The 21,866-nt window shown below is 48.0% G+C and overlaps 3 protein-coding genes across 3 annotated transcripts; 1 reads left to right on the top strand and 2 right to left on the bottom strand.

Moving 5' to 3' along the window:
- Positions 1–792: 792 nt before the first annotated feature.
- WDR55 (WD repeat domain 55) lies at positions 793–5,694 on the top strand. The gene is made up of 7 exons (XM_008691503.2): positions 793–1,058; positions 3,911–4,011; positions 4,094–4,181; positions 4,272–4,451; positions 4,548–4,647; positions 4,729–4,898; positions 4,983–5,694. Exons 1-7 carry the CDS (start codon positions 868–870, stop codon positions 5,302–5,304), a joined length of 1,152 nt encoding a protein of 383 aa, XP_008689725.1. The 5' UTR covers positions 793–867; the 3' UTR covers positions 5,305–5,694.
- Positions 5,695–5,779: 85 nt separating this feature from the next.
- DND1 (DND microRNA-mediated repression inhibitor 1) lies at positions 5,780–8,280 on the bottom strand. Its single transcript, XM_040622341.1, has 3 exons — positions 8,007–8,280; positions 7,156–7,617; positions 5,780–6,468 (listed from the first exon to the last, which is right to left on the bottom strand). Exons 1-3 carry the CDS (start codon positions 8,278–8,280, stop codon positions 6,017–6,019), a joined length of 1,188 nt encoding a protein of 395 aa, XP_040478275.1. The 3' UTR covers positions 5,780–6,016.
- A 397-nt stretch (positions 8,281–8,677) lies between these two features.
- On the bottom strand, positions 8,678–21,864 carry HARS1 (histidyl-tRNA synthetase 1). Its single transcript, XM_008691502.2, has 13 exons — positions 21,700–21,864; positions 21,353–21,442; positions 16,007–16,126; positions 13,820–13,915; positions 13,072–13,197; positions 12,295–12,402; positions 12,045–12,143; positions 11,720–11,813; positions 11,392–11,519; positions 11,056–11,298; positions 9,686–9,829; positions 9,424–9,534; positions 8,678–9,082 (listed from the first exon to the last, which is right to left on the bottom strand). Exons 1-13 carry the CDS (start codon positions 21,787–21,789, stop codon positions 9,011–9,013), a joined length of 1,521 nt encoding a protein of 506 aa, XP_008689724.1. The 5' UTR covers positions 21,790–21,864; the 3' UTR covers positions 8,678–9,010.
- Positions 21,865–21,866: the final 2 nt, after the last annotated feature.

The following is a 21,866-nucleotide window of genomic DNA, read 5'->3' as shown; positions in this document are numbered from 1 at the left end:
TCTCTGAGGTTCCTCACCTCACTTTCACTTCACATTGATTGAGGGCGCTGGGCATCAGCATAACAGATGTCTTAGAAGGCTTAGAAGAACAGTAAAGTGAGTAGCTTCTTTTCAGTCGCAGGAGCTTGTGCTCCTTCTTTGCGGCACCAGAGCCCATCTTTATGGAACCTGTGATAACCAGAATGTTCAGAACGTCGACTGTTGTGGCCATTTTCCTCTTAAGCAACTCCTTGCCAGCTCTGAGTACTGCTGGCCTAGCCCACTGAGGGTCTGCCGCCAAACCTCAGGACCCGGCAGAGCGCTGTTCCTTTGGCCCGAAGATGTTGCGTACAGACCGCAGCAGTTGAGGCGCGTGCTTGGGCTGCCTGCTGTCCACGACCTCCACTAATCAAATTCTCGCGGTGTGGGCTTTCGCTGCTTCCGGACTAACCTGGAGGCTGCTCTTGGGTGTCACCAAGCCACGAAGGACTGGCGTCCCCCTTTCCTATCCTGAGGGCAGTAAATCATCCTTACTAGTTGCTGGAGGGAGTCTAAAACTGTCAGCATCGATCAGGATGAGGGGAAAGGACTTAAAAAGTTCCCAGCTTTACGTGACGTGCCCAAGGTCAGCACTGACAGTCGCGCCGTCTACCTAGCCCAGGAAAGAGCCACGGTAACGCGGACAAGGATAGGGGGCTCACCTTTAGGGCCCGGCCCCTGGGATCCACCGCACCCACTGGCCGCGGCGGACCCCGCCTTTTCCCCCCGTCTGAGCGCCACTTCCGGCTCCGCCCACAAGCCGGAAGTGGCTCTGGGCCACTCCTCCAAGTCAGTGGGAGGGTTTCGGGTTCACCGCGCGACTGTTGAGCAGCTCGAACCCTTCGGTGCATGGACCGCACGTGTGAGGAGAGGCCCGCCGAGGATGGGAGCGACGAGGAGGACCCCGACTCCACGGAAGCCTCGGTCCGCATCCGAGACACCCCGGAAGACATCGTGCTGGAAGCACCGGCCAGCGGGCTTGCGTTCCATCCGGCCCGTGACCTCCTGGCGGCGGGGGACGTGGACGGGGACGTGTTCGTGTAAGTGCGGGGCAGGGCTCAGGGCTGCGGGATCTGGAAGCTCCCTAGAGATGGAGGTGGGATGAGGAGAGAAATGTGCAGGGAGACAAATCTTGCAAGACTCATCTGGTCCGATTCGTTCAGTAACATTTGGTTTTAAGCCAGTTACCACACAAATCTCTTGAAATAACTGAAAGGAAAACAAAGTGGCTGGAATATCCTGACGAAGCCCAGAGACAGGAGTAGGACAAGAAGGCATTCAGGACACTGTTATTTTTCATTGGATTATTATTATATTGAGCTTGAAACGGGCTGAACGCCCCCCACCCCCGCTTTGCTTCTTGCCTGCTTTTAATTGATCTTTCAAAACCACAAATCCAACCACCTTTCTTAAAACCCCTCACTAGTTTACCTTTGTTTTTAGGATTAAGTCAAAACTCCTTAATCTGGTTTATAGGGTTTCAGCCATCTGGTCCTCGCTCGCTTTCCCCTTACTTTCTGTGCTCATTCATTCTTACCTTTTTAATATATCTTAAATCCTCAACTCTTTTGCAGGTTATTTCTTCTGCCTAGAAAACCCCTTTCCCCCACTTGTACCCACTATCCCTGAGTTCTCAACATCTCTACACTCACCCTCCATTCCCCAGACTAAATTAGATTACCCATTAGATGCTGCTGAGTTGGCACCAGAGAGCTTTCCCTCATAAACTTCCTAATGATTTTTAATCCTACACCCATTTGTGTCATTATTTGAATGGTTGTCCCCTTCACTTAAAAAAATGTTTTTCAAACTTTTTTGACCTCGCCCCACACCAAAAGTAATTTTTATGTGTGATGCACCCTGATATTTTCTGGTTTATTACATTGTTATTGCAGGCACACGGACATAAAATGCTGATCGTAGTGATCGTAGCTCACTAATGGGTCGTGACTGGAGTTTGAAACACTTTTCTGTCGTCTGTTTTGTTCTCCTTTGTATCTCCTGCTTCTAGACGACGGTCGTGCTCAATACAAACTTGATTTTGAACGAGAGAAGTAGGCTGGGAGCAGTAAAAAGTCATTGAAGGTTTCAACCAGAAGAGTTGTGCTGTCAGATTTACTTAATGACATTTAACCTCAGTCTCCTCCTTAGCTTCAGTCACCTTGGGCAAGTTAACTTCTATATTTTCATATTCAAAAATGGGAAAAATACAGGCTCTGAGATATTGCAGGTTTGGCTCCAGACCATCGAAGTAAAGTGAGTCACACAAATTTTTCGGTTTCCCAGTTCAAATGAGTTAAGTACACACTATACTGCAGTCTATTAAATGTGCATTAGCATTATGTCTAAAAGACAATATACATACCTTAGTTAAAAAATAGTTTATTGCTAAAAAATGCTAACCATCATGAGTGAGTCATAGTCACTGGGCACAGATCACCATAACAAATATAGTGAAAAAGTTTGAAATATTGTGAGAATTACCAAATGTGACAGAGACACAAAGTAAGCAGATGCTGCTGTAAAAATGGCACCGATAGACTTGCTCCATACAGGGTCGCCACAGACCTTCAGTTTGTAAAAAATGCAGTGTCTGGGAAGCACAATAAAAAGAGATGTATCCGGATCTACCCTGCAGAGCAGTCAGGCGTATACGGAGTTCAACAAATGTGGGTGCCTTTCTACTACTGTTCATACTTACTTTACTTCATGCCAGACAGTTGGGAGACACTCTGGACCTCCACCATTACTCACATCGCCATTGCTTCGGTTTGTCTCCTCTTCCCTTCCCTCAGCCACTGCCTTTTGTCAGGCTTCTGACTTCTCCCATGATCATTTCAAAGAGGTTCCTTTTCCCATAGCATTAAATTCATACTTCTGCTTGGCCCATATGGTGCCAAGTCCAGTCCAACCCATCTTTCCAGATTCAGCCATTTCACTCTCCTGCCACTAGAACCCTCCTCATTCCCTGTCTCTGCCCTAGAAGGGACACTGATATCTGCCTCACTATCTGCCAGGTTAACTCCCCAACTCTTCATGACCTAACTCACATTTTGACCTTAGCTTTCTAGGGCTCTTTTCTCATGCTAGGCACTGGGACAGAGCAAATAAGCAGCCCAGTTCTGCTCACCTCAAACTCCCTGGCAATAAAGCACTTTGTCATCTGGCCCTTTTTGAAGATCTGCTCTGAGGTAGGCGCTGGGGATATACTCTGGACAAGTACTTGCCTCAAAGCTGAGCTTCCAGGCTGGCCCTTCTCTGTTCCACCTCCATTTTGATCCTGCCTCCTTTCCAGCATGTGACCACACTGTGCTGTAATGAGTTTTAACTTTCTTTAGCTCCTACAGACCTGGAGCCTTGTCTTATTTTTTGTTTGTCAGTTCAAACTCCTGGGGCTGTTTTTTTTTTTTTTTTTTTAACATTTTGTTTATTTGAGAGTGAGAGACTAAGAGCACAAGCTGGGGGAGGGGGAGAGGGTTAGGGAGAGGGAGAAGCAGACTCCATCCCAGGACGCTGGGATCATGACCTGAGCCAAAGGGAGATGCTTAACTGACTGAACCACCCAGGAGATGCTTAACCGACTGAGCCAACCCAGGTTCTTCTGTCTTTAGCACGTATTTCATGCGCTCCGTAGTAGTCCAGACCTAATCTAATCTTTCCCCAGGCTGGGGCTTTTAAGGATGATGTGGGGTCAGTTCACAAAGAAGTCCTGAGCAAATGTACTTTGAATTAAAAAATGAACATTTGAAAATGGACAAATGGGATGGTAAGCTCTTTGGGTTTGGTGGTATACATGCAGCAGTTCCTAGATAGGCCGAACGTTGACTAGTTGGCTTTTATATTTCATGCTGGCAGGGTGTGGAGTCATTCACTCTCTTCCTCCTCCCCCTAGCTTTTCCTACTCATGCCAGGAGGGAGAAACGAAGGAGCTCTGGTCTTCAGGTCACCACCTCAAATCCTGCCGAGCCGTGGTCTTCTCTGAAGATGGACAGAGTGAGTATTGGGCAGGGCAGCCAGCAATTTGGTGGCAAGGGAGCAGTGAGCAGCACCATGACCTGGGCACCTTTCCCCCCAGAACTTGTCACTGTCTCCAAGGACAAAGCCATCCATGTTCTAGATGTGGAGCAGGGCCGACTGGAAAGACGCATTTCCAAGGCTCATGGGTAAGGGGAGCTAATTGTGTGTTGAGGTCAAGGGTAAGGTGGTAGGTTCCTCCCGGGACAAAGATGCTTCAGGAAGCTCTGTATCTCTAGTGCCCCCATCAACAGTCTGCTGCTGGTAGATGAAAATGTCCTGGCCACTGGGGATGACACAGGTGGCATCCGGCTCTGGGACCAGCGGAAGGAGGGCCCCTTAATGGATATGCGGCAGCATGAGGAGTATATTGCCGACATGGCTCTGGACCCAGCCAAGAAGCTGCTGCTTACAGCCAGGTACAGCCTCAAAGCTGCTTCCCTTTCCCTTCCCTGTTAAAGCGCCCTCCTTCAATGGGAGCTTTGGCCAAGCCTGCTGCTCTGCTCTTTCTACAGTGGGGATGGCTGCCTGGGTGTCTTCAACATCAGGCGACGCCGGTTTGAACTGCTCTCAGAGCCTCAGTCTGGAGACCTGACCTCTGTCACTCTCATGAAAGTACATCTGGGTATGGGGGTTTGGGAGTATGATAGGATCTATTCTGACAGGGCTCCACAAACATGGTTTTATTTCCTGCAGTATGGGAAGAAGGTGGCCTGTGGCTCCAGTGAAGGCACCATCTACCTCTTCAACTGGAATGGCTTCGGGGCCACAAGTGATCGGTTTGCCCTAAGAGCAGAGTCTATTGACTGCATGGTTCCAGTCACTGAGAGCCTGCTGTGCACGGGTTCCACTGATGGAGTCATCAGGTGAGAGAAGCCAGGACAGCCCTGAGATCACACGAGGGGCAGACCCAACCAGCCAAGATCCAACACTCTTTTCTCCCTGCCCAGGGCTGTCAATATCCTGCCGAATCGTGTGGTGGGCAGTGTGGGCCAGCATGCTGGGGAGCCCGTGGAGAAGCTGGCCCTCTCCCACTGCGGCCACTTCCTGGCCAGCAGTGGCCACGACCAGCGCCTCAAGTTCTGGAACATGGCCCAGCTGCGGGCTGTGGTAGTAGATGACTACCGCCGGCGCAAGAAAAAGGGAGGGCCACTGCGGGCGCTGAGCAGCAAGGCCTGGAGCACAGAGGACTTCTTTGCAGGACTGAGGGAAGAGGGTGAAGACTCCACAGCTCAGAAGGAAGAAGAGGAGAGTGAGGATGATAGTGATTGAAAAGATGAGCTGAATCTCAAGATAGGTCCTCACTGGGCAAGTCTTGCTTCCAGGCTGGATACCCAGAGAGGCTACGAACTTCTAATCTCTTGCGCATGTGCGGAGATGCACAGCTGGAGGCTCAGGACTGAGGGTCCTGACGGGAGGAAGTACTCGCTCCGCGGCAGCCGCGCCCTCTGCCAGAGTCAGAGAAGCCCACAGCTGGGGCAAGACAGCACGGACACAGGTGTACACCAACCAGGGGTTTAATATAAATACAACCAGCATAGAAAAACCCAAAATCACACATACACTATAACCAGAATGTCAAGTAGTGGGGACAAAAGGCAGATTTCTGACCCTCTGGCTCAGCCAGCCTCCAAATAAAATCAACAAAGATGACAAACCAAAGTAAGAAGTGAGATTCATACTAAGCTGTGGGAGAAGAGGGGGTGTTTGTGTGTCTATCACACACAGAACGGCCAAGGAATCCCACGGGGCCAAGTCAGAGCCTGGGCCAGGAGGGGGAGAGCAAGGTCCCTCACCACAACTTAGCCAAACCCGAGCTTTCCCAGGTGTGCTGGGGCCCTGCCCCAGCGGGAGGCTGCGTCAGAGGTAGGGCAGGGCCCGGCTCCTCCTCTTCGAGATCAGGTGGTGGCTGCCTAGGCCTGCTGGGCTGGGGACTGACACAGGTTCTGCCAACTCGTTCAGGCTGCCTGTGAAGAGGACGGGGTCACTGCTTAACCATGGCACCCGCCTCAGCCGGCCGTAAAAGGCTGGCTCCGGACTCACTCAGCGCCTCTAGCAGCCTTGCAGACACCGCATCCTTAGCCACCTCGTGCCCATCCTGCCCATCCGGGGCCAGCACAACCCAGATGAGGCCGCTGAAGGGCACCGGATGCCCAGGGACCACCACCTGGTACCAGAAGCGGTGCCAGCCGGCAGGGCCTGTGCCCAGACACTTGGTGAGGAACACAGGGCTGCCCAGCTTCATCCGTTGGCACAACAGCTGCAGGGCAGCCCGAGCCCCCTGGGACTCTAGCTTGTCCCTGGCTGGGGCCAATCGACTGCCCTCTGGCTGTAGGCACTGCAGTGAGGGACCCACAAGCTGCTGGCGGAGTCGCTGCTTCAGGTCTGGCTTAAGCCACTCCACTGCCACCTGTTCTCCGCAGAGGCGTGACTGCCCTACAGGAAAGAGAGACAAGGGGAGGTCTAAGCCCTGGATCCAAGCTCCCAGGCCCTGGGAACCCTTTGGAGTCTACAAGGCCTGTTAAATTTCTAGCCTTCCCGTTTCCTGGTGGCGTGACCTTGGGCGAGTTAACTTCTCCAACCTTCATTGTGTTTCTTTGAAAAGGGGGTGTAGTATGCTACCTTCTAAGTTTCCGTACTGGAGTGCTGGGGGATGCAGGCTTTGTCTACCTCATAACCATCATAATAGCTAACCTTTACTGTGATTACCTTTACTGTGAGCCCTTTTCACGACTCAGGCAATGTGCTAAATGTCACCTAATTCTCACAACAGCCCGAGGTAGGAAGTTCTATAGTACATAAAAGGTAGACTCAGTAGGACTGCCTAGGGCGGATTTAATTTCTCTCCAAACCCTCTCTTCATTTCTAAAGAGGGAGATAATTCTGTGTTTCCTGGGAATGTTGGAGACTAAGTTATGAGATAATGCATGGGAAATGTTAACGTAGGTGGTACCTGGTGGCACCAGTGGAAATTAAAAATCTCAGGTCATATATAGTATGACGTCGAAAACTCAGGCATTCTTAACCCTACGATCTTGCTTTGCCCTCTATGCTGACGGGTAAAGTTCATGGCGAAATGTGTGCGGCCCCTACCAGCGGCCCCCCGCAGCCTCGCCCCCCTACCTTCCACCAGGGCTTTTTTGGCCATGGCGGCCGCGCGGTGCGAGTTGAACTTGAGCAGCGCAATCTGCGCGGGCGCCGGCCCGGGGCTGGGCATCAGCAGCGCCTCCTGCAGGCCGGAACCCAGGGGCTGCAGCGCGAGCAGCAGCGCGCGGCGGCTCAGACCCGGAGGCAGCCCGTCCACACTCAGCTCGCACTTCTCGGTACTGCGGCACACGAGCAGCGGGCAGGACGGCCGCAGCGGGTGGTTGTGCAGCGTGGCGATGGCTGCCTGCGCGCCCCGCCGCGAACTGTAGCGGGCGTAGGCGAAGCCGCGGTTCAGGCCGCTGAAGGTCATCATCAGGCGGAACTCGTAGAGGCGGCCCACGCGCTGGAACAGTGGGATCAGCTGGTGCTCGTAGACGTCCTGAGGCAGCCGCCCGATAAACACCTCCGACCCGGCCGGCGGCGGGCTGCCCACCCAGCCTGGGGAAGGGGCGGGAAGGGGCACCGTCATCCTACGGGACGGTTCCGGGTGCGGGCCAGGGAACCCAGCGCGAGAGGGCCTGTGCGCAAACGTCTGTGAAATGGGTGCAGCACTCGCACCCCGTGTCGTTGGCATAACTGGGTGCCTGAGCTAACAACGGGGCTGGCACAGAGTAGGTGCACCTTAAGGCTGGCTCCCTCCCTTGAGGAGGCTAGGTGGGTGGGCGGAGAGCCACAGACAAGTTTCCTCAGCTGCTTGACTGGAGGGGGTGCAACGGACAGAGACTTCTGCCAGCAGAGCACTGGGACAGGCCCCTCCCCCAGAGGGTGCGGGTCGGGACCGTCGAGGCTGGTGGAGCCCGGCCGAGGTAGGGCTGGGGCTACCGTACCTGGGGGTGGCCCGCCATACTTCCTCTGCCCGTTCACCTGCACCAGGCGGATGCCCGTCTCCCTGACCCACGCCTCCAACGCCGCCTTGTTCTCTGGATTCACCCTCTCACACCACAGCTGAAGGCGAAAGGGCAGGTTGGAATGGCGGATCGCCGCGCCCGCCCCACCTCGCCTGTGCAGCCGGAGCCCAAGGGGCCACTTCTCCCTGCGCAGGTGGCACTTGTCGAGCCCCTCTTGCCAGCCACTTACCTCACACTCCCGCTTGGACTGCATGGCTCTCCCTCCTGCTCGTTGGTACCCCCTTTATAACCTCCTCCGCATCTGCCTCTGGAAGCTTCCCTACTCCTCCTCCCCCCAAGCTCTCATTGGCTCTGAACGCGACCCCGCCTCCCAAGGGGGTGGGGGTATCCACTGCACGTGCGCCGCGGGAACCTCGGACCCTCAGATGAAAGCTGGAAACCTTAACCGGTGAGTGTGCCACAGCCCCACCTCCTAGGGCATGGATGTGCGCTGGAGCCAGGAACCTCGGCGGCGCCCTTGACCCTGGGCAAATGCCCGTGGGGCCTACTGTAAGTCTTTCTCCCCACTTTCCCACCGCTCGAGCGGTTGGAATGCAAGGCCCAGGCTCCCAAAGGGAAGGCAGGGCTAGGCAACAGCGACGCAGGCAGGCTCCAGTGATTGAGTCATTTTATTGGACCTTTAAGGATTGGTTGGGGGAAGCATTCCCTCCATCTGGTTAGGGTCCTGCAGGGGAGACCATCTTAGGCTCGGTCCCTGGAGCACAGCCTGGACTAAGCCTCCAGGACCTCCTATGGAAAAATGGTGTAATCCCTGGCCATTTTTGCCAGTGATTACCAATAAAATACTTATAATAAAAAGTCTCTGTTCTGACCACTGTTCAGGTCTTCCTGCTGGAACAGAAGTGTGCAAAGCTAAGTATATATGCAGAGTCTTGTCTTAGTCTCAAATAGTGCCAGTCCCACTTCCCGATAGTTTGCTCAACTCAGCAGATGCAAAGGGGCTGGCTTGTTCTCCTTTTGATTTCTTCCACAAGATCTTCTCTTCGGACGTCCACCTGGCCAGGATGGGGAAAGAAGGTGGTATGAGCATCTCAGACTCCATTGCTCCTAAGTGCCCATTCCTTCCTCTGGTCATCAGGCTTGGCTTAGCTGGGAGCAGGAACGCAGGCAAACACAGGCAAAAAGTAGATAGTGCTTCTTGGGGGAGCCAGAGACACAGGGTATAGATGAGGTGGGACTCCTACCCTACCACGACCATAGTAACAGGTGAGCCCTTCGGTCCTTTCCAAGTGGGTACTAACATGAGTGCTAGGCTTTTGCTTGGGCCTTGATTGGGCATGGCCTGCCAAAATGCCATACACTCCCTCTCCCTAAGCCCTCCTGCCCACCTACCTACCTCTTCCCTGCTGGCCACTGAGCGGAGCTTGATGACCCCGTCCTTGAGCTCCTGCTCACCGATGATGGCCACCAGTGGGATGCCTGCCTCCTCACAGTATGTAGAGCAGCTCTGCCTGCAGGGGATCAGGGCAAAAGATGAAGGATGGCTTCCACCATCCTCAGGGACAACTTCCTTGGGGCCCAACTGCTCTTAGTTCTCCTCCATGAAGTTGCTATGGATGAGCTTTTATTTAGTTTGTTCCCCTCACTCCCAAGTTTGCTGCCACCCTGGGGCTGGCCGCCTCTACCTTGATGCCAGCATCCCAGAGCTCCGAGACGAGCCTCAGTCTCTCCTCCAGCAACTTCTTCTGTGCAGATGCTACAAGCACTTGTGTCTCTGTGGTCCGCACCTTCTCCTCCAAAGCCTGGGGAAGGGGCAGGTAAGAGTCAGAGAGCTGGGCTACTTCAAGGAGCAAACAGAGCAGGCTGTTGTCAGGATTCTGAGACATCAGGCCCAACTGCATGAGCTCCGCCAGGACAGGGGCCCAGTCTTCTGCCCTAGCAACTGGGAGTAAGGTTGCTCCTGGAAGTGAGCTGACTGGCTTGTACATGACTTGCCAGAATGGGTAACGTAGGGCAAAAGCTAAGGTGGTTTAGGTACAATAACTTCAAGCTTGTCTCCTTTCAGTACCTTACAGGTCCGCAAGAACACTCACACAGAAGTGATACTGTGAGCTCACCCGGTTCCCACTTGCTGTCTGCCCAGTCAAGAGACTGTGCCTCTTACACTTCAGCCATAGGGCCCAACCCAGGGTGTGGGCGGACAGGAGGAAAGGGAGAATGCTGCTGCTGCCCCTTGTCTTTTTCTGGAAAACTATTTTCATAGTTCTTAAGAACATAAGATGCCTACTGGAACAGTGACCTCAAATGGAAAACATGGGTGGTTTTGGCTCCAGAGAAAAGGATGGGAGCACTGGGAAGATTACTGCTAGAGAATTCCCCAAGGGATGAAATGCAGCCAGCCAGATAAGAGCAGCAGCAAAGGAGGGCCTGAGCCATGAGGACCTTCCCTGGTGTTACTCTAGGGACCAGAGAGTCAAGATAGCCATCTGAAGGACCCCAAGGCCTCAGGTACATGCTTACCACTTAGAGAAAACATCAGAGGAGTTACGAGCAAGACTTTGGAGTTAGACTGCGTGGATTCGAATTCTGACCCTGCTACTTAAGAGCTGTACCACCTTGGGCAAATTATGACCTGGAATGCTTCAGTTCCCTTGTCTAGAAAACGTAAATAATACATTTACAGGGCTGTGTAAGAATTTTACTAGATAATGCATTAAAAGCAGTAAGCATTAGTAATAAAATATTAAGCATTCTGTATTCTGAAGAAGTTCCGGGTCTTTGGTTATACCAGCCATGACTTCTGACAGCACTGAGGGAAGCAGGGACCCAGAGGAAAGAATTCTGTGAAGAAAGAATGATCAAAGATCCATAAAGCTGGCCTACAATGGGGGTGGGAGTCTGTGAAAGACAGCAACCATCTTCTCTCCATTTCTTTCCAAAGACACTCCTTGACCAAAACACTACCATTTGCTCCCTTGATCAAAGAAAACAGCGCACATGCCCCCAGTTGCCCACGCCCAGAACGTACCTCTAGCCTCTGTTCCACAATGGAAAAGATCCGCTCCACCCCAACACTGAGCCCCACGCATGGCACCTTGCGTCCTTTAGGGTCGAACATGCCCACCAGCCCATCGTAGCGTCCTCCAGCAGCCACACTGCCCACCCCCAGGGGCTCTTCCCCTGCCCGGACTGGGGTTTGTAGCAGCACCGCCTCATAGATCACCCCAGTGTAGTAGTCTAGCCCTCGAGCAAGGCTCAGGTCAAAGGAGATCTGTGGAGACAAGATCACAGTCAGTACCAGATGAGGATCAAGGATGTGAAACCCTGGAGCTCAGCTAAGGTGTCCACCCCCAGCCTGACTCACCTTGTCAGGGATGCCAAACAGGGTCAGGTACTCAAACAGTAGTTTTAGGTCTCCCAGGCCCTCCAAAGCCTGTTTGTTTTGGGACAGTTCAGGATCCTGGAGCAGCTGTTCCACCAGGGATACCCCACCTGGGGAGACATCATTTGTGAGCCAGACTGACTGACAAGAGCAAAAAGGTAGAGGCGCTCTCTACCTTTTTGCCTGGACTACACATGTATCCATGTGTGTATATACCACACACACACACACACACACACACACACTCAGTTTTGGCCTAAGATTTGAAGCCAGGTAGATGGCTGTTGGAGATGCAGGGTCTGTTCCTCACCATGCTGCTGGACATAGTCCCCAATGCGGTCAGCCACCTCGGGTGCGAGGCCCTTCTCTCCCACCATCTCGTTCTTTACTTCCTCCCAGGACACCTAGGCAGACAGATAGCAATAAGGGACCCCTGGGTAGTTCCCCACTGCAGAGCAAGTGTGGGCCCTCCTGAGGGGGCAGTTTTGGAGCAGAAGCTGCCTTTCACCCTATATTCTGGCGCTAATCTTCCTTTGGTGAGCACAGAGGCAGGCTCCCCCCTCCTGATCTTGTTTTACGTTTCTCAGAGCAGGGTGGGATCTGAGAAAAGAAGAGTGACGTGTTTAGGTCATTACCTTGTCCAGCTTGTCCACTGAGGAGCAGATGGTCCGGAACTTGCTGTCAGGAACACCACAGACGGCAAACATCCCATCTAGGATGCGCCGATCGTTCACCTGCAGGGACCCAAGGCACAGTGAGGAGAGAATCTCTTAGTGTGACCGTCAGTAGTCTTGGTCACTTGGGCTACTGGTCTCTCTGCACAAGGATCTTCTCCTATGAGAAGCTAGGCCCACCTGTGCCCTCGTAAACCCATTCAGCTCTGACCTTGACCAGGAAGTCGCCTATCTGAAGGGAACTCAGGATCTCACACATGATCTTCAGGCACTCTGCATCAGGGATCATGGGGTCAAACTGTCCAGCAATGTCGAAGTCCTGCAAGGAGATGGGTAGGTACAGTCCTCAGGGTTTTAACCTTCTTAAGGGTGGGGTGGGGAAGGGGGTGAAGACAAGGCCCTGGGCGCTCTGCTTTTTCCCTATAAAGGCCTGTCTGCACTCTTGCACACACCACCTTCTTCATTATCTGTGCGATCACCAACCTAGAGGAAACTCCCAGCATCCTGGGGTCTCTTACCAGTCTTGGTTTCCCTTCTGTCTACATTCCTTCATTATCTCACTCATCCACTTTTCCTTATTTTCTCCTAGCATTGTGGGGGCAAATATATGTGGCCTTACTCCTTAGCCATTTTCTCTATTTATTCAGCAGCTCTGCCACCACTCTGGATGATCTGCTACTTCCAATCCAATTTCACCACCCTTTGCTGTGATCCAATCACTGTGGTTTAATATAAAGAAAACTGGCCCAAGAGTTCCACTCCGGACTTTGGCTTTCTTATCCCTATGATCTCTTAATCCTGCTCAGTCTCAAGTTGACTGGTAAGTAAGATGGGGAGGATATGCCCTATCCTCTACATGAAAACACTCAAGACACCTGAGGGTTAGCACCGTGCGGTGCGTCCAGTTTGTTCAGTACAATATAAATACTCAGTAGATTCTGCTACGTTGAGGGAGGGCCAAGTAGCCCATCACGCCTCACATACTCACACACTGATAGAATTCCCGATACCGGCCGCGGGTCATGGCTGGGTTATCTCGCCGATATACTTTGGCTATGTGGTAGCGTTTAATGTTGGTCAGTTTATTCATTGCCAAGTACCGAGCAAAAGGAACCTGATAACAGTTAAGGAGAAAGCCCCCTCCTCACACAGTTTTTCGGCGGTTGATTATCACCACCAACAGAAGCTGGGGTCTCTGTGTGTGAGTAAAACCACAACCTGTAAGATTAAGAGCATTTCTGAACATCAGAATCGACTTTGGCAGCACAGCAGAAGTCTCAAACAAGATTAGGGTTCCTCTCTCTTTGGTTAGTGTCTCCCCTGGACTATGCTGAGCACAGGAGGGGGCCGGGCAGATAGGCCAGAGAGCAGAAAAAGGTCTCCATGTAGGATTTCTGAGCAGAAGATTCTCTGACATAGCTTGGAGATAAAGGAAATGTTCTGTGGGTCAATTAAGGAGAACTCTGTCCATTGGACAGGGCAGGGGAGAGATATTCTGGAGCCAAGGGATTATTGAGTTGGAACTGGTTCCCACCATAAAGCTGAGGTCTCACTCGGGATTCTGAAGACTTTTAATACGTTCTGTTTGGCTAAAGTCCCATTTCTGGTTTAAAGAAATAAGCATCATATTTAATCCCACCTATGTGTGGGTATCCCCAAACCTGAGGCTAGAAATAGCCCCAGCCCAATGAGAACCACTGATCCAAAGTACCAAGAGCCCAAGTTTAGAAAGATACAGTGAGGTCATAGCGAAGGGACAGGAGCTCTCCACCCTGGTCTTTCAGGTCATAGATAAGCTTAGAGTCTTCTCCATACTTTCCAGTCAATGTTTCCTGGAGAAAATATAAAGAAAGGTGGTCACAGTGATAAATATAACAATTTAAAAGGAAGTTTTAAAACAAAAACCCACCATCCTAACATGACTGATCCCAACTTTCTATACTTCTGCTCTCTATCCCAGTGCTTATGTATTTGATATTAACTATAATGAATAGGAAAGACCAATTTCGTTTTCTGCTTATCACATTTCCATTTTGTGTCACAGCTAAAATATTATTTTTAAAAGCTGCATAATACTTCAGTGAAAAGCAGCTCTGTATTTCCTTCCTTCCTACCTAGTGTTACACTGTGAGTTGATTAGGTTATTTTTTTAAAAAAAGTTTCCTAACATTTCAATAAATACACTTCGGTATATAGTTTTTTCTTTGGAATATACATTTTTTGAGGATTAACTCCTAAGAGTAGATTATTAGATCAATAAACTTAAATGTTTTTATGATGCCTAAAGTTTGAACAATGTCAAAAGGCAAAACTGAGATAGCAGTTCTTACCATGTGATGCCTTCAATAAGGTGATAACATATTTCACTTACCAGACTGGCAAAGTTTAAAAAGCCTGAAAATTCCTGGTGTGTAGAATTAGAAAGACTCATACACTGGTGTTATGGGCTGAACTGTGTCCCCTTCAAAATTCATATATTACAGTTTTTTTTGTTTTTTGTTTTTTTAAAGATTTTATTTATTTATTCAACAGAGATAGAGACAGCCAGCGAGAGAGGGAACACAAGCAGGGGGAGTGGGAGAGGAAGAAGCAGGCTCATAGCAGAGGAGCCTGATGTGGGGCTCGATCCCATAACGCCGGGATCACGCCCTGAGCCGAAGGCAGACGCTTAACCGCTGTGCCATCCAGGCGCCCCCATATATTACAGTTCTATTCCCCAGTAACCTCAGAATGTGACTGTATTTGGAGACGGGGTCTTTGAAGAGGTAGTTAAACTAAAATGGTGTCATCAGGGTGGGCCCTAATCCAATATAAGTGGTGTCCTTATAAAAAAGGAAAATTGGCCACAGACAGGGAAGATGATGTGAAGACACTGGAAAGACACCATCTACAGCCAAGGAGCAAGGCCTGAAATAGATCCTTCCCACATGACCCTCGGAAAGAACCATCCCTGCTGATACCTTATCTTGGACTCCTAGCCTCCTGACACTAAATTTGCTGCGTCAGCCACCCCGTCTACCGTACTTTGTTATGGCAGCCCTAGCAAACTAGGAGAATTGGTAAACATAAATGAGTACAATCTTTTGACCCAGCAATTTCATTTCTATGAATTCACCCTGCAAATGAATGCCCACCAGTACCAGACATTGTTCTAAGCACTGAATATATATCAGTGAACAAGACAAAGGTAGTCTATACCCTCATGGATCTTTCCTACTAAGGAGAGGAGACAGGCAGTAGATTAAGGCAAGGAAACAAATTAACAGATAATTTCAGTTAGTGATAGCTCCTCTAATGGAAATAAAACAGGTCAATATGATAGACAAGGGATACTTTAGACAAAATAGCTGGAAAGGACTATTTGAAGAATGGCATTTTAGTTGAGATCTGAAATTAAAATCTTTAATCTCTACTTTAATCTGAAATTAAAGTCAAATAAAGAGCCTGGGGCAAGGGAGTTCAGGAAGAGGGAAGAGCAAGTACAAAAGCTTTTGTTATAAATGGATTTTGTTATAAATGCAATGGTTTTTAACAGGGAGTGATGCAATCTGTTTTTTTTAACAGTAAAGAACTAGAAGCAATATCAGGGTCCATCAACTGGAGAACAGTTACATATTTATTTTTTATATGTATGGTCTGCATGTATCTCAAAACATCTCAAGTACAGGTACCAGGGAATTCATCGCAGATAGGACCATAACAACGTCCACTAACAAGGGCTCTCTTTTGGAAGCCACCAGCCATGACCGCGGCAAATAAAAAGCAGGGCCTCTCCTTCTAAACCAGGCCTGCCCTCCTTCTCATTGGAGAAAATACTGGTCTTTGTCCCCAACAGGAGAGACACCTCTCACTCTCTTGTCCTCTTCTTTGTTGTTTGTATATTCACTCTCCCACCACGCAGTTTCTCCTCACCCATCCCTCACCTTTAGTTCAAACACAGGCGTATCGATTACTTCTGCACCATGACGCTTGAAGCAGCTGACAATTACATCAAACACCTTCTCTCGAACGGCCATCTGCCGGGGACTGTAGTCTCTTGTACCCTTGGAGTCCAAATCAGCCAAAGAACCAGAGATGGGATTTAAAAACAAACAGGGAACATTAAGGTCTAGAAATATAAAAGCATGACCTCGAAGATGACAAATGCAAACACCACCCCAAACTTTTTTTTCTAGGGGCTATGGAGTTGTAAAGCAAGCACAACCAATTCCCTAGTAATTATCACACCCATTTGCTATCACCCTTCTAAATTCTATCCCCTTTTTAAAGATTTTTTTTTTTTATTCGACAGGATAGAGACAGCCAGCGAGAGAGGGAACACAAGCAGGTGGAGTGGGAGAGGAAGAAGCAGGCTCATAGCAGAGGAGCCTGATGTGGGGCTCAATCCCATAACGCCGGGATCACGCCCTGAGCTGAAGGCAGACGCTTAACCGCTGTGCCACCCAGGCGCCCCTATCCCCTTTTTAGAGTGGTTCTATTTTCTAGAATTCTTAGGCTATTTTCTTTCTTTCTTTAGAACACTATTTTCTGAGAAGTTTTCCTAAAAACTTTTTCTGTGATACCAGAACATTTTCCTTCCTAAGAAAAAACATCTACCTGATGACAGGTATATAACCAACTCAAACTGGCTTAGCTAGTTGAATTCCAAATTTTATAAGTAACACTTTCCCCCAGCATAACTTAAAAAAAAATTCTAATAAATACTATTTGTTCTCTAATTTGTTTCTAATAGGCCTATGACATAGGCTGGGCAGATGCCTTTTATGGATGAATTACAGGACACTGAGAAGTTACATCATTACCTAAGGCTCTAAGCAGGTTCGTGGCAGTCAGGACTAGAACCCTGTTCTTCCAGATCAGACCTTCTGATCTGGGTGTTTACACCATACTCTCAAGTCTTTGGTCTCAGGACCTCCTTAAACTTTTATTATTTATTAAGGACCCCAAAGTGGGTTATGCCTATCAAAGTTTATTGTATCAGAAATGAAAACTGAACATTTAAGAATATTTATTAATTCACTTAACAAATAGTAAATCCATTACATGTTAACTTAAATAACATTTTAGGAAAATGTAACTACTTCCCAAAACAAAAAAAATTTGATTTAATTTTTGCAAATCTTTAATGTCTGGCCTAACAGAAGACAACTGGGTTCTTATACATGCTTTATGCATTCAATTCTGTTGTGATATGTTGTTCTGGTTGCATAAAGAAAATCTAGCCTTACAAAGATGTGTAATTGTAAAGGAAGGAATATTTTAATAAACTTTTCAGCTAACTGTAGATATTCTTCTTAAACTACACCAAAATCCAACAAATGGTAGTTTCTTAAAGATTGGTTGCAAGGTGGAATCTGAAACTTCTTTATCAATGAACTTTTCCTACTGTTACATTAAAATCCATTACTTATATATGGTAACCAGAATTCAGAGAGACAGAAAGTAGAACAGTGTTTACCTGGGAGCTGGAGGGAGGGTAGAGGGGGGAGTTACTGCTTAACTCATATCATACCAGGTTGGTATGATAAATAAAAGTTCTGGGGATGGGGGCGCCTGGGTGGCACAGCGGTTAAGCGTCTGCCTTCAGCTCAGGGCGTGATCCCGGAGTTATGGGATCAAGCCCCACATCAGGCTCCTCCACTGTGAGCCTGCTTCTTCCTCTCCACTCCCCCTGCTTGTGTTCCCTCTCTCACTGGCTGTCTCTATTTCTGTCAAATAAATAAAAATAAAATCTTTAAAAAAAAAAAAGTTCTGGGGATGAATAGTGGTAATGGTTGCATAACAATGCGAAACTACTTAATGCCACCAAACTGTATACTTAAAAATGGTTAAAAAGGGGACGACTGGCTGGCTCAGTCGGTTAAGCGTCTGTGCTCAGCCCAGGTCATGATCCCAAGGTCCTGGGATTGAGCCCCACATCGGGCTCCGTGGTCAGCGGGAAATCTACTTCTCCCAGCTTCTCTGCCCACCCCCCCGCCCAGTGCTCTCTTACATACGCTGCTCTCTCTCTCTCTCTCTCTCTCAAATAAATAAATAAATAAATAAAATCTTTAGAAAATGGTTAAAATGGCAAATTTCATGTTACATATATTTTACCATAATTTAAAAAAATATCAATCACTCATCTTGTACTTTGAGATTTTTTATTTATTTATTTGACAGAGATAGAGACAGCCAGCGAGAGAGGGAACACAAGCAGGGGGAGTGAGAGAGGAAGAAGCAGGCTCACAGCGGAGGAGCCTAATGTGGGGCTTGATCCCACAACGCCGGGATCACGCCCTGAGCCGAAGGCAGAGGCTTAACCGCTCTGCCACCCAGGCGCCCCCCATCTTGTACTTTGAATCTTTTACCCATGCATGATTTTAGAACATTATACATTGGTCATGTGGAAAATATTGGTTCACTGATCAATTATACAGATCTGCCAAATATTTACACACTTCATTATATCCGAAAACACATTTGTTAATATCAATACAGATCTCACCTGGGAAGTCTTTAACTACTATATTGAGAAGCCGTCTAGATCATGGAGAAAGATACAAGTTCCCTAAAATCCTAACTTTCACTTGAATGCTTGAATTTTATCACTGGCAACAAATATTGTCAGATGTTTTCCTTGAGGTGACAAAACTCACTTCATTTTCCTCAAGACGTCTGCCAAATACCCAAATCTTTAAAACAACAGTTTGTCTTTCAGTTTTTCTTTCAAATAAAAAATGTCTTCTGTGAAAAAGATAGCTAGTTAGCTTAAACTCATGCAACAGCACAAGCGTTTTTCCTACTTTGAAATGCAGCACAAGTGCTTTATGTATACTTACAATTACATCACACAGGATACTACAAAAGAGAGTACTCAAGGGTTGAGATTCAATAAAATGAGTAATTTTTACTGTTTTATCAAGGACATCCCTAAGTAAAACTGGTTTATTTTTATTTTTATTTATTTTACTGCGAGTGCATGAAAGTAAAGAACATAATGGCTATGAGAATAGTGTAGCGCCACTGTCATGTTTCATTCTAAGACACCAGCGGTTCTACTCGCCAGTGCTTTTGCATCTTCATAGCAAATGTGGTCACAAAGGTAAATAACGTTTCAGTTTAATCATAAAAATACTTTTGACCATAAAAACCTCTTGAAAGAGTCCTGTCCCCATGATACTGGGTTTTCTGTTAATATAAATCACGCATTAAGAAATGTGTTTCAACAAACTACAGTGGATATTAACTCTCCAGTATAATTTCGTTTTCTTTTAAAATAGTATAGAAATTTTCAAACACACATTATAGAGAATAGTATCATACACCACCACGTTATCGATTACCCAGCTTCAATAGCCATCAGCATCTGTTATTTTTACTTTAAGCCCCAACATATTTTTTTTTCCTGGAGTGTTTCAGAGTAAATCCAGACATCATATCAGTTTGCCCCTAAATATTTCAGTCTGATTCTCTAATGCACACGGTTTAAAAATAGCCAAAACACTACAATACCTTTATTACAACCAACAAAACAAACAGCAACCCTTTCATATTATCTAATACCCAAGCCATGTTTAATTTTCCCCAATTGCCTCAAGAATACTTCTTTTTTTTTTTTTTTTAAAGATTTTATTTATTTATTTGACAGAGAGAGAGAGAGACAGCCAGCGAGAGAGGGAACACAAGCCGGGGGAAGTGGGAGACGAAGAAGGAGGCTCCCAGTGGAGCAGGGAGCTCGATGCGGGGCTCGATCCCACACCCTGGGATCACGCCCTGAGCCAAAGGCAGACGCTTAACGCTAAGTCACCCAGGTGCCCCTCAAGAGTACTTTTTTACGGTTGACTTGTTTGAATTATATTCTAAATGAAGCCCATTCACTGTATTTGCTCTTGCCTGTTTAATCCACAACAGCTTCCTTTCCTTTTTTAAAAAAAATGTCATTTATTCATTGAGGAAATTGAATCATTTGTCCCAAAGAACTTTTCATATTCTAGATTTCATTAATAGTATATTCAATGTGTCATTTAATACATTCCTCCATCTCCCATATTTCTGGTAAACTGGTAGGTCAGAAGGCCTGATTAGATTCAGGTTCAATTTTTCTTGGCAAGAATACTTCATAGGTGGTGCTGTGTATTTCTTATTGCATCACAGCAAGAGAAACATAATGTCTGGTTGCCCTACTTTTAGTGATGTTAAGATTGATCATTGGGTTTAAGTGAGGCCAACCTGATGTATCACAAATTCCCCATTAATTTTTCACTAAATAGTTTGAAAAACTATTGATAATCACTGCTTTGTGATTTTACATGTCTCTTTAACCTCTGAAATTATCTGTGTGAGAAAGCAATAGCTCAATGAATTTAGGAGCCCAAAGAATGAACCTTAAAAGGCGACACATCAACACAAGGAAGACCTCTCTCCTTTGGAATCCAATTTCACATACAAATATTCATCGAATTATCTGTTCGGTTCCAGACACCCAGTCTCAGCCTCTCAGGGTAAATAAACCATGTGAACAACTAAAACTCACCAAGAAATGCAATAATAGAGATATATATGAAGTGCCAAGGGAACCCAGATGGAATGGTGAATAGTTCTGTTTACAGAACTTAAAAAGACTGACATCTGAACTGAAATCCTAGAGACTGGGCTAGTAATCTCCAACGTCATTCCACTCCACTCCACTCTCTGTATTTGGTTCTACTCAAACAGGTCTTTTTCTAGTTCCTGGAAATTACCAGGGTTCCTTTCTCCTTCAGGATTTCCATACTCTACCTGAACCTATTTTCATCACACTCTTCCCCTGGCTATTTCCCATTCATCTTAGGTCAATTAGTGTATCACTTCTTCAACGAGGCTTCTTCAGACTCTCTAGTTCTTTCTTATTTGTCTCAGAGAATTCTTATTATTTCTTTATATCATTTATCACACTTTATAATTACATATTCAAGAGGGGATTTTTTTGTCGTAAGTCTGTTTCCTTCAGTAGAAGGTAAACTCCATGAGGGCAGGCCAAATTGTTCACTATGGCATACTCACTGCTTCCTACAGTGCTAGGCATATAGTAAGCACTCAAGAAACATTTACTTAATGAAAGAAGGAGTAGCAGTAGCTGGCATATTCCCTAAGCATCCAGCTGGTCTAGTTTCTGCCATCACTTTGCTAACCCAGAATGACTCAGACTCCAATTCAGCCCAGCGCCCAGAGCAACTGTTCAGAGAAGCAGGGGCATCCACCCTTGGGAGAAGGATTAGGGGCTTTCTCCTTAAAGGAATTATATTTACCTTGGGGGTTTTGAGCACAAACTTCTGTTTCCCTTCATCAGGGCCCATCTGCGCCTTCAGTTTCAGTAGTTTTGCCAACTCCTCCTCGATCTGTGGAGGTAAAGTGGGCGCTGAGCTATCACGTCTGCCACTCCCTTCCCTCCTCAGCCATTCATTTAGTATCCCTCCCCCATCAGAATCTGGGGCAGATCTCTCTCCCCAGGCCCAGCTTCGCTTCTCTCGGGTCCTACCCCGGCCACCTGCTGACCCAGGCCCTGCCCCTCCCTACACTTTCCTCTATGCAGACCACCCAGCTCTATGTTCTCCCTCGCCCTACTTTGGCCTCTTCCCTGCCACCTAGGTCGCACCTGCTCAGCGCTGGCCTTCTGCTGCTTGAGGCCCCGCACGCGCTCTCCCTGAAGTCGCACTAGCTCCTCCAGTGCTGCACGTTCTGCCATACTGCGGCCAACCCGCGCTGAGCGCTGTCTAGATCGGCCGTCGTTACCGCAGCCTCAGCTCGGACAACTTCCGGCTA

Source organism: Ursus maritimus, unplaced genomic scaffold (assembly GCF_017311325.1).
Source record: "Ursus maritimus isolate PB19 unplaced genomic scaffold, ASM1731132v1 scaffold_5, whole genome shotgun sequence".
In the NCBI taxonomy this organism is placed as follows: Eukaryota; Metazoa; Chordata; class Mammalia; order Carnivora; family Ursidae; genus Ursus; species Ursus maritimus.
This window is presented reverse-complemented; position numbering and strand designations above follow the sequence as displayed.

Bases quoted from the DNA above. Each gene is read 5' to 3' on its own strand.
- DND1 (XM_040622341.1), bottom strand. From the start codon at position 8,280: ATGCAGTCCAAGCGGGAGTGTGAGGTAAGTGGCTGGCAAGAGGGGCTC. The intron at 7,618-8,006 runs GTACGGTAGCCC...CCCCTTCCCCAG, and splicing joins GTATGGCGGGCCACCCCCAG to GCTGGGTGGGCAGCCCGCCG. The intron at 6,469-7,155 runs GTAGGGGGGCGA...TCTTTCCTGTAG, and splicing joins CAAAAAAGCCCTGGTGGAAG to GGCAGTCACGCCTCTGCGGA.
- HARS1 (XM_008691502.2), bottom strand. From the start codon at position 21,789: ATGGCAGAACGTGCAGCACTGGAGGAGCTAGTGCGACTTCAGGGAGAG. The intron at 11,299-11,391 runs GTGAGTCAGGCT...TTGTCTCCACAG, and splicing joins TGTTTGGCATCCCTGACAAG to ATCTCCTTTGACCTGAGCCT. The intron at 9,083-9,423 runs GTAGGTAGGTGG...CATCCTGGCCAG, and splicing joins CAGTGGCCAGCAGGGAAGAG to GTGGACGTCCGAAGAGAAGA.
- WDR55 (XM_008691503.2), top strand. From the start codon at position 868: ATGGACCGCACGTGTGAGGAGAGGCCCGCCGAGGATGGGAGCGACGAG. The intron at 4,012-4,093 runs GTGAGTATTGGG...CTTTCCCCCCAG, and splicing joins CTTCTCTGAAGATGGACAGA to AACTTGTCACTGTCTCCAAG. The intron at 4,452-4,547 runs GTACAGCCTCAA...CTCTTTCTACAG, and splicing joins AAGCTGCTGCTTACAGCCAG to TGGGGATGGCTGCCTGGGTG.